General features: G+C 38.4%; 1 protein-coding gene across 1 annotated transcript in view; it reads left to right on the plus strand.

Annotated features, from left to right (window-relative positions):
- CD2AP (CD2 associated protein) overlaps nucleotides 1-11,963 on the plus strand; it is a 122,481-nt gene that overhangs the window by 97,415 nt on the left and 13,103 nt on the right. The window contains exons 10-13 of the mRNA XM_019520692.1: nucleotides 2,203-2,239; nucleotides 2,806-2,868; nucleotides 6,370-6,529; nucleotides 7,324-7,466. Coding sequence (XP_019376237.1) covers nucleotides 2,203-2,239; nucleotides 2,806-2,868; nucleotides 6,370-6,529; nucleotides 7,324-7,466 — 403 coding nt within the window. The remainder of the gene's footprint in view (nucleotides 1-2,202; nucleotides 2,240-2,805; nucleotides 2,869-6,369; nucleotides 6,530-7,323; nucleotides 7,467-11,963) is intronic.

Raw genomic sequence — 11,963 nt, forward strand, 5'->3', positions numbered from 1 at the left:
CACTCAGCGCAGCACATGCCTAGAAGAGGCATTGTGCTAGTCTGACCTGGAGAGCTGGGTTGAACTAACGTGCTTCCTTTTCTGGTACAGCATTGGGGGGTTTTAAAGGGTTTTTTTTTTTTCCATATCTGTCAGTGCCCATAGAGACTATTAGAAAATCTTTAACCAAGAAACACCTTTCAGTATTGATTCCGTACTGTGAAATTACTTTATATTTTTAGATCCAGTTTTAAAAATACTGAAACCAGTGTGGAAAAATAGAATGTTGTATTGGTCAGAATATGAACATCAAGATTGCTAATTGATGGCCTAGATCCTACCCTTCATATGTAGAAGGTGGAATCATTTTGAATCAGATTTGTTTCAGTCCTCCTACAGACTTCTGTACACACATGCTGTGGTCTTTAATGTGGATTGGTTCAGAAGTCCATCTTCTGTTGTGCAGCTTTAATGATCAAGGGCATCAGTGGTAACTTTAACCCATTTTTCTTTGTGGAATAGTTAGAAAGATTTAATAGATTTCATAGACATTTGGGGTGGGGAGGATCATCGAGTCCAGCCCCCTGCCCCAGGGGCAGGAAGTCAGCAGGGATCATAGGATCCCAGCAAGATAAACATCCAAATGTGTCTTGAAGGTGTTCAAAGTAGGTGCTTGAACCACCTCCGGCGGCAGTCTATTCCAAAACTTGGGGGCTCGGACAGTGAAGAAGTTCTTCCTTATGTCCAGCCTGAATCGGTCACGATGGAGTTTGTGACCATTCAATCTTGTCATCCCTTGGGGCGCTCTGGTGAACAGATGTTCCCCCAGATCCTGGTGAGCACCCCTGATAAACTTATAGGTGGCCACCAGATCACCCCTGAGCCTGCGCTTCTCCAGGCTGAAGAGTCCCATGGCTCTCAACCTCTCATCATAAGGTCTGTTTTCCTGACCTCTGATTATGCACGTGGCTCTCCTCTGGACTCTCTCAAGCTTCTCCACATCTGTTTTGAATTGTGGAGCCCAAAACTGGACGCAGTACTCCAGCTGCGGCCTCACTAAAGCCCAGTACAAGGGGAGAATGGTGTCCCAGGATCTGCTTGAGAAACATCTATGGATGCAAGCCAGCATTTTGCTTGCTTTACTAGCTGCAGCATCACTCTGAAGGCTCATGTTCATCTTGTGGTCAGTGATGACCCCCAAGTCCCTTTCATCTGTAGCGCTAACCAGGATAGCACTGCCGAGCCTATTCTGTAAGTCGGTGTTGAAGTCTGAAAGTGACCAGTTAGCTATGACACCATCTCCCCTATCAAATTTGTTTCTTTCAGATAATGTTGTAGCCATGGTGGTCAAGAAATTATGCAAGAGGCTATACTTCAGTTTACTTAAATAAAATATTTTAACCCTCTGAATTCAAAGTATTTAGGCTTCCTGATTTAATCTGTTCTTTTCTCTTTCCTTGAATATAAGCAGACAAGACGGTTCAGTTTTAGGTCAGTTTTGAGTTCTCACGCTTTGAGTGTTTTTAAAAAAAACCCCCATAGAGTCATTCGTGACTTAAAGCTGAAATTATAGAAAGAAACTATTTCTTCTAATTTTACAAAAAAAAAAAGTTTCTGGTAGTATTTGATCTAATAGTTCTTTCTCATCTTGCCTGGTTATAGTATAGGTGATGTTTTATACTTATTGTCAATATTAAATATGATAAGAAAATAGCTTTGGGGCTTCTCTTCCTCATTTTTTTCATCTGCAGATTAGAATTATTTGTGCTGACCTCCTTTGTCAGCCACTTTTGAGGTGAAAAGTGCAATGTATGGGCGTTTTATACACGTGCTGTGGGAGGAGGGAGAGGGTGGGCATTTTAATTATAAAGAGGCTCCAAGAGCCGGTCTAATTAAAGTGCTTCGTGTATCAGCATCCCCACGCTGAAAAAATGGCGGCAGGGACAGTAACTAAAGCTCCTTGAAGCTCTTCAGCACAGGGTTACTAATGCACGAGACGCTGGAGCATGGTAATCACCACGCTCCCGCAGACTTGATGAATCGCGTCTGCTCTGATGCGCTGTAAATACAGTGGGTCAGAGCAGCCTCGCTGCACGTATATAGGTGCCCTATGAGTTAGGTACTGTTTGCCTGTGTGTAAGCCAATGAGTAGATAGCAGTCTCTTTCTGTAAAAGATACTACTATTTTTCATCTTTTTTTTTTTTTTTTTTTTTTTTTTGCAGAAGCCAAAGAAACCACCACCTCCTGTTAAAGGCCCAGGTAATATAAAAGCTGTGTCATTATAAAAGTACAAACTTCAAGCATAAAACCCAGTATGATGGGCTATTGTAGAAGTTTCTCACAGACATGGAAAACTGGGAAATAATGTGTTTGCACCCTTTTTTTTAAAAGGAATGTATTCTAATTTTATTGCACCTACATAAACATGGGTGGTGGATACCATGCATTCAGAATGTTGTGCTGATTAAAAAAGGTTTTATTGGCATAAGTTTTCGAATCTACTTTCCAAACTAAAATATAGCTTTGCATTTATGACTAATACAACTACTTTAAATGAACAGTAACTAATAACACATTCCATATCCTACTGTTCCTCTTGTTCAGCTCACAGTTGACTAAACCTCATTCCTATCCTAATTTAGAAATATTGTAATACTTACCTACATTTTTCTGATTTTAAATAAATGCCTATAGACTTAACTGAGTTTCTTGGATGGAAACGATCATATATATATATACAGATAATTGTATATTTTTAGAGAATGACTAAGATAATTATACCTGTTTATAAAAATGTCTCTTGGGGTTTTTTTTTATTTATTCAGCTCCAAAGCCTGACCTTCCAACTGGAGAGAAGAAATTCATTTCTCATAGGTCTGAAGAAAAAGGTAAGACTAGTTTTCTTTGTTGCAAAATTAAACTGAAGTTGTTTAAATGATATAATATTTAGTTTCCCCTGTGTTTTCTCTGAACCCTGGATACTTCCAAGAAATTTTTTAGGCTTGGGAATATGGGTATCTGTAACAATTTTTTATAGTTGCAGTATCCACTTGGTTCAATGCAATTTTATAAAAAGTATGAATTATGTAATTATGAGCCATAATATTTGTTTATTTAAATAAACTTTATGAAAATGTCAGGTAATCTTACATAGAATGTTTCAATCAAAAATGTGAATGGATTCATACCATTTCTTCTGGAACTATACAAATGGTACTCCTACAACAATGTTCTGGAATTATTAATTTGTAGACGGGCTATTATGACTCTAGACTTCTAGAAATAAAGTTTTACTATTTATGAATGTCTAATCAATTCAGTCCCCTCTCCCTTTTAAACTCTGACCAAATTTCATTTGCATTTAACTACTGAAAATTGTGCTCACTTATTAACTTGACATTTCAAACAATATTTAATAGTCCAAACCAAATGTAATATGCTTGTAAAAGGCTTAGCTTTGCACACACAAATAAGGAAAGAACAGCTCATAGTTAAGTTGCTTACCATGACGGATAGAAATGGCAAAGTCTCAGGTTCCTTTAAATCTACTTCCTGAAAGTAGCTTGAAAGAAGAAATGCTAATAGTGTAACAGCCTAACCATCTTTATAATAATAATCTTTTTGTACAAATAATTAAAACATGGCTTTTGAATGTAGTCAGGAAACAATTTTGAAGTGCATGTGTAGAAGGAAGCATACTTTGTTTTCTTTCTGTCTTGCATTGTTTTTATAATATACTTTAACAGATATATTCTTGAGTATTCCACGTGTGTTAAAGTTAGCCATCTTGCTTCTGGCTATTATTGTATTTATTTATTTGATTTTTTTTTTATGCTGTTCTCCCCAAAAAGGCTCAGAGTGGCTTACAGTAAAAACAGGTAAAATAATAAAACATTAAAACAGTACCCCAAAGAATACCCAAAACTTAACCCACTTCCTAAAAGCCTGCCTAAATGAAAGTCTTACAAAAGTGTTAGTACAGAACAAATTATTTTTCTTTCTGGAAGATGAGTCTTTGCCTAAATTGAAGCAAGAAGAGAGGCTAGGGCTGAATTTGATCCTTTGCCTGTTTAAAGTAAACGTGAATCAATATGTGATATCATTTTAGGTTGACTCTATTAATAGCTATAATATTAATTTTAACATTTACTGTCCAATAGTTACAGAGGAATATTCCAGGAAACAAATTAAACTGAATATCTTTAAAATTTTGGGGAACTTAAATCCTGCTTTTAAAAAGTAAAGCAGAGAGCCATGCCTTTGATTAATAACGAATGAAATAGGTGAAATTCTGTGCCTATATTTAGCCAGGGGTTAGCATAAATCTTCATAACGGTCGCCTTTTGGCTTTTAAAAGCCTGTTTATTTCAATAGAAATAGTATTTTGTTACTGAAAAAAATGTAAGTACTAGACGTCACTTACTGTGGAATATTAAATTGTCATGAAATAAACTCTATTATTGGGCTAATACAGGTATTGAACTGTAACCTATATTATCGAAAGAGCACAAGAGACCTGAGACAACCTAATTGAATGGGAATAGATTAACAGAGGCTAAAAGCACCACCACTTCAGTGAAATGGGGAAATGAGTCCCCATTGCCTGACAAAGGGTGTGTGTTTGTGCCCAAAAGCTTGTAAAGAACTTTACAACTTTTATTAAAGTCTAATAAAAGATATTGCATCTACCCAAAGAACCTTGCCTACTTGTGAAATGGCACTTAGTGACATTATTTATCTATGGTAATTTTTTGCCCTATGTAAATGTCATCAGTATTCCTTTCCGTTATGCAGCAGTTATTTTTAGCCAGCTTTTATTTTTTTCATTTTGTATTAAGAATGCCAAAATGACCATAAGAGCACAGACTGCTGTCCTACAACATTGTCTGAATCCTGTGTTGAGGTGGCCTGTAATAAAGAAAATCGATACGAAGTATTAAAGCTATTTGATGAGAAAGTATATATCAAATTTTGATTGTAAAAAAAATCAGATTATCATGTTAATTGAGAATTATCACCTAACTACTTTGAACACTTTTTGTTTCTAGTAGCCCTTAAATAAAAATTATAAAATAAGAAATTATGATTGTTTAGCACCACCATGTGGCTAAACTGTTTACTGTCCTATTATATCAATACTACCACTCAGGATGAAAAAAACAGTGATGGAGACGAGATGCTAGCAAACTGCATCTTTCCACTATAGTATCACGAGTCTTTGGAAATAAAACTAAGCAGGATTTGTAGTGAATTCCCTCTTTGGAGACCTTTACCTAGGTTCTTCATGGTCTTTAATGTGTTTATCTTCACAATGCTTTTGTAGATGTAGCATTGTCATCTCCTTTCTCCAGATAGAGAACTGAGGTCGGAATCAGTGAATTGTCCAGACTGATGCAGGAAATCTCTGAATTGAACCACTGTTTCCTGTGCCCAAGGCAAATGCCCCAACTCCTGGAACACCTTTCCTGAAATGTGCTATGTAGGGTTTGATTCTGTAACTAGTTGCCTACAAACCAAAAGAAAACCAAAACATTTTATTGTTCTGCGAAGCCTCTGTGTTAGGGTATTCAGAACCCAGTTTTAATTCTGTCTGCCTGTGGGCTTCAATAAATCACTTAAATTATGTGTATGCCACTTTGCCATGCTTTTGAGCATGCTGCAGAATAGCGTGTGCCATACCTGGAAATGAGGCAGACCTTGGAGGGCACTGTCTGCTGTTGCTGTATGCCAGAGGGGTTGTCCTTGGCATGGTGTCACCACTTCATATGCCCATTTGGTGTACGCAGACCTGAAGCACGTGGGCAGTGGAAGTTTAGTTGTCCTTTTAAGTTTCACAAATATGTTTGTATCCAACTAGTGCCATTCGTGTGTGTGTGTGTGTGTATGTGTGTGTGAGAATTTAGGGTCCTTATTCCAAAAAAACTTAAGCCTAAATTCAAACAGAAGCCATCCTCCAGAGATTACTTCTACTGTACTTTGCTGACAACATGAAAAAATACAGATAGGCATAAGGGCAGAAATGAGGAATAACTGGATAGGATAGGTGCTAGAGGTAAAAAGGATACTCTCCTCTCCACGTGTCACTGCAGCGGCTGTCATCTGCAATGCGGTAATTTATTTTGTACGGAGTTTCTTACTGTTGGTCCACATTAGTTGCTCTTGACCCACTATTACCAAAAATGTTGATGAAGACATTTCTTTAATGTTTATGTTCAGGTATATAATTTTGCATGTGTAGATTAGAAAAATGAGTGCTTCAGAGATGCAGTGTAAAGTCTTCTGAATGTCTCCTGCTGCTCGCAAGGAGCCATTTGTGATGAAATGCTAGTCGAAATTAGAGGTTACTGTAAATGTCTGTTAAACATTATCCTGATGCCTTATTTTGTCAGATGACAAAGCAGCTGTGGAACAGAAGCCTTCTAAGCCAGTAGCTCCCCAAGTACCACCCAAGAAACCTATTCCTCCTGGCAAATCTAATAACTTACTGAGAGCAGCGATTTTACATCCGAAACGACCAGATAAACCAGTGTTGCCACCTCCTGTGTCCAAGTCAGTATATTTTCCTTTATTTTTAAGCACATGTAGTGAATACATTTAACTGACTTCCTTTATCTTCTTTCTCTATTGTTAGAAAGGGTGAAATTAGAAAGGTAAATATAATTGAAAGTCCATTATGAAAATTTTTACCAAAAGGTTATGAGGGATTGGGAGCTTTAAAACTTACCTCCGAATAACTTTCAAGCGCAGAAAGAATTTAAAGGTGCTATTCAATGCCCTTTTCTCGTGTTGCACTGCAGCGTTGTTTTGCAGTGTACCCTTTTTCCCACCCCTCGGGCAGAGGGTTTCAATTAGTTTATACAGAGTGCTTTGGCCCAGAGTATCAAAGAGAAGTAAACATATTAAGATACAAGTAGTTCTGTTGATATGGGCAAACAAACTAGTTGCCACAAGCCAAACTAGGGCGTGAACTCTACAGCATGTCATTTGGTCTGTGATAACTGCACCTATGAGGCTCTTACTGTCATAGCAAATGTGTCATAGGTTATTGCTCAATGGAAGTGGTACAACGCATTTGACAGTTACCATAGAGTAAGATTGTGCCCCTGGATAGTTATCACAGAATAGCTAACATACTGTAAAATCACACCCTACATTGTCTTGTGGCAACTTGTTCATACCTTTTCACATGTATCCGAGTCTAAAAAGCAATCTGAAAAAAATGTTGAAACTAGGTTTTCAAAAAATAGTGTTCTACTGAAAATTGTCCCTTTTTGCTTGTAATCCTCAACACGGTTTTATTATGTTATGTTGTGTTTAGACTGGACCTCTTTTTCTCATTACAGACCTAATGGGGATGTGGTTTCCCTTCGACCGAAGTCTGACATTGAGCCAGTACTGAAGCCAAAGTTAGATTCTGAACAATTACCGCTTAGACCAAAATCAGTAGAGGTAGATTCAGTTGCAATAAAGAGCTCTAAAGAACCAGGTAAGATTAAAAAAAAAAAAAAAATGAACACACTACTAGAGAGTGTTTCCAACTCATCCTCTTCTTTTTAGATTGGGATACCCCTCTAAGTATCTGAATAAATTATTAAGAGAATATATATCATGCATGTAATTTATCTCTCGTACAAATATTATGCTTATATTGTCTAGCCTTTTCAATTAAAAAACTTTTCGTCACCAAGCTAACAACACTGCGGTAGTTATTTAAACAAGATTAATTTTTTCCTTACTTGTTTCTCATCTGCTCACTTCCTGCTTTGCATCTAAAATAACTTCTTATATAGGTTAATTAAAATGATATTTACATGTTTTTTACTTAATATCCTTAGTATTCACTACTGGTATTCCAGGATCTAGTTGACACATTTTGTAGCTTGATGCTTTATAGCAATTGAAAATTTGGGGACATAGGTTACATTGTGAATTTGAATATTTTATAGTCGTGAAAAAGAGCTGTATCTTGTTAAGTACACCTTCTTTATCCTAACCTGACTTACTTGTAGTTCGCCTGCTCTTTAGTGAAAAGTTTTACCACTGACTAAAGCGAAGCACATTTTGGGCAGACACCATGCAAACTTCCCATGTAGTTGCTGTACTAATATTTCCTCAATAAACATGCCTGATCCCACCCTGTTTGTGCATTGTTTTCAGAGGTTGCCAGTTTTACCAAATTGAGTGATAGCCCCTTTTTCTTTTGGGCAGGTATACATTTCTCATTTATTTGGAGAATATTACATTTTTCTTTTATGTGTGATTTACATTGCTTTTTAATACTGGCCCCTGGGTGTAAAACTAATGCATGACACCCCGGACCACTGCATCTGAAACATGGTTTTTCAACACCCTTTCCTCCCCTTACATCAGAATTCAAAACTCATATCACACTTTGAGAGAGGCTTGTGTAGCTGTCGTTCATTGCACCAGATGCTCTCATGGAAACTGTGTGCCTGAAACAATACTAAAACTATGCATCAGGAAAACAAAGATCACAGGAACAAAATTAGAGATACACGATCACATGTGGGAGAACACTTTATCACAGAACAGTTGCTCACTTTCTGACCGTGCTGTCTTGCATGCTCAAAGGAATTTTACAAAACACCTTCCAAACATGAGCCTGGGAGCAAAAATTCATAAACTTGGCTGGACTAAAACCCAAGGCCTTAACACTGATATTGATTTAGTGGCATATAATCTACCTGACTCCAGAAAATCTTTCATCACACTGCAAGTAATAACTCTTTCCGTTTTGAAAGGTCCTAGACTTCCTCTAATCAAGCTATCATTTCTTCTGTAATTTGCCTGTCTGCTGCCCCTGGGAACTCCTCTTCTGGAGTTTCACAGGCCTGCAAACTTTTTAATCTTTCACTATGCCTGCTTCTGCCTCTGACCTGAAGAGGAATGCTTGCAGTTGATCCAATGAAAGAGATCACCCACTGAAATCTTTGCCTCTGGCGTATTTCCTGGACCCTTACAGCTACATCATTTAGTGTATTAAGCTTTCTTATTGGCAAAGCCTGTTCTGTATAGAAAAGCCTGAGAACATATCAGGATTTGTATCTTAGAATCCAGCAGGGCTCAATGCAGGTATTGCATATCTTTTGCAAAAAGTAGGAACCTCCCCCTACCAGTGATAAAGTGCTTTCATTTTTTTTCTGCCTGTATAGTGATCAGATAATAAACTTCAGGTAGATTGTAATATGTCATGAAGTATCGATATCAGTGTTCAGTCCTTATTCAATGTATGAATGTTTGTTCCTTGCCTTTTTGAAGGTGTTCTAAAAATTTCCCTTAACCACAAAGATGGTGAGGCCAGAAAGCGTGTGGCTGTTCTGTGAAAAGTGTTCTCGTACACATGATTGTGTCTGTCTTTTTAATTTTGTTCCTTTGATCATTCATTTTGGTGTGTAGTTTTAGTTTAATTTCACCGACATTGTTTCGATGAGGGCACAGGGCAGGGCACTGGATAGTGATTGGCAGACAGCAGCTATTATGTTAGAAGAAAGATTTGTGGGAGAGGTTGATAATATCAGGATATGCTTTTTTTTGTTAATCTTTTATGACCCATGTGGTTCCTCTGAGCTTTAAGAAGGTAGTGATACATAGTTGCCCTTGGACTCTCCTGACTCATTCATGTTCAACTTCAGTTCATTACTCATATTAGCAGGTTTTTCAGCTCCTTGTTCAGACTGAGGAGGTATTGGTCATAGTGACCCCCACATTCCTAAGATACTGAATTTATCTTCTGTTTCCTGGAGGGTGCAGTTTGTCATCTTCCTGCATGTATGATATTGATTGTGGCAAGGATAGGATCTGGCAGGCTGAGATACTGTCCAGAAGATAGGTGATTTGTTTAAGGAGGAGATGGCAGACTTAGCCTCTGGTGGTATGCACACCTTGTGTCTCTTGAGCTTTCTGTTTGGGGTCCTGTTCTACTGTTCCCTTCTGCTAGATCATCACATCGCAAGAGGTGTTCTGCTCAAAAGTCACACTACGTGTCACCCCTTTTTCTGCCAGTTGACAAGGGGCAGTGCAATCTCTGGAGGTGAGGTTGGGCAAGCAGTGTAGGCCCCACTTACCCAAACTGGCCCCCGGAGATCCTAGGAGTGGAGCTTCCTCTGCCCACTCAGACCTGCCTCTGGGATCTCCAGCCCCACTTTTTCCCTGCTTATCCAGGTAGTCCCAAGAGATTCAAGGGTAGAACTACGTGTGCAGGTCCCCACAGGGAGGCATGGGGCACTGGGGATCCTCTGGGTCCTGTCCCTCCTTGCCAGAACCATTGTGGGCTTCCCCTGCTTCAGGAGACCCTCTCCTGGCAGTTGTGGATGAGTCTCTAAGTGAGGAGCAGTGATTTCCCCACTTGTGAAGAGGTGCCTCAGGATTCCCTGGAGTCCTTCCCTAAGTGGGGAGAGCCAGTAAGGTAATTTAGGGGTTTGAGGAGTCCTCAAGCGCTCAGAGCAGTTATCCAGGGTGGCTGGAGAGTGCAGTCAGCTCAGACTGCCCATACTTTTCTGCTACAGAGCTCATAGAAGTGGAAATGATCATGCTGTCATGCTACAGAAGCTGCAATAAAGCGGCAGAATCTATTACTACTGGCACCAGTGTTTCAGAATTTGCATTGACTGTCTGGTGGGTTCTAGGTGGATTTTAGGGTATTGATTACGACCTACAAAAGCCAAATGGCTTCATATTTGCCTAAAACACAATTACAATTTATTCCCAATCCTGAGACAAATCAGAAATAACCTCAGTTTGATGACTTTTAGGGTATGTTGCCGAAGCCTGTTTAGGGGGAAAAAGGATTTATGCATTTTTGTATTTGAGTTAGTTTTATTTAAGCTGAAGTGGGAAAACTCCAGCTTTGTAGAGTGAAGGGAGGGAGCTTTTGATACTGCTTATTTTATGCCTAATACTTTGAATTCTCTTTCAAGATTACCTGTAGGATGGAGGTGAAATTATTAACAGGAAGGAGGGGGGTTAATTGCCTATCTTGAATAAAAGTAGCATAAAAAGAAAAATTAAAAAGATTTTGCCTGGAGTTAGCAATCGCCAGCAATCTTTCTTGGAAAAAAAACTTACAGGAGTAGTATGGCATCAACCTATGAATTTAGATTTAGTCCGCCAATTATCTCCTGGTTGTCTTGGCCTGTACTGTGGTAATAGCAGGATCAGGACTTTAAACTGTAACAGAATATGCAGTGGTCATTTTAAGGAAAGCAGCTAAGCTTTAGATGCGTATAGGCATGGTTAACTCGACATCTGGCATAGTCCCCTAAAGACTCTATAGATGTGCCAGTCATGTTAAAACTAGAGGCCACCTCCCCCCGACCCATTCTTCTACTTTCCAGCTATGGAATCATTTTCTGTGGAAATAATACTTCCATATTCTAAACTCCCTGAGCAACCTTAAAAATTGCTTTCTTTAAAAAATAATTGACCTAACACAAAGTGATTGTCCTCCTCTAAAATGTGGGGTTTTTTGTCTTTCTAGTTTAAAAAGCAAACAAACAAAAAGCAAAAAAGAAAACTTGCAAAGATGAATTTTTGCCTAATCTAATATAATAGGTTTGGCCTCATATTGAACAAAGACACTTGGCTTTACAGATGGAGGGGTAGGCCATTAAATATTTTTCAAACTTTTTGTAAAATTTTGCTAATAGTTTTCTTTAAGTGTATTTTTTTGGGGGGAGGGGGGTAAATTGGGATGTAAAAGCTTTTATTTGTGCTTGCTTGTAATAACTTGCATAACTCATTTGTGGCTTTAATGCAATCATTCCATATTGGTAATAATTGTAAATCATATGATTGGAGAGTGTGTGTGTGTGTGTGTGTGTGTGTACTTCTACAGGAATGGAAAGTACTCCTTTAAAGCCACAAACACTGAGGCTTTACAGCCGCAAACATTTTCAGTTATCTGTGTCAGACTCCGGTGATTAATAAATGTCATGAGTCCTGGTAAATGCAAAATACAGCACAG

This window comes from Gavialis gangeticus, unplaced genomic scaffold, assembly GCF_001723915.1.
Source record: "Gavialis gangeticus isolate Ggan-Ray unplaced genomic scaffold, GavGan_comp1, whole genome shotgun sequence".
NCBI classification, from domain to species: Eukaryota; Metazoa; Chordata; order Crocodylia; family Gavialidae; genus Gavialis; species Gavialis gangeticus.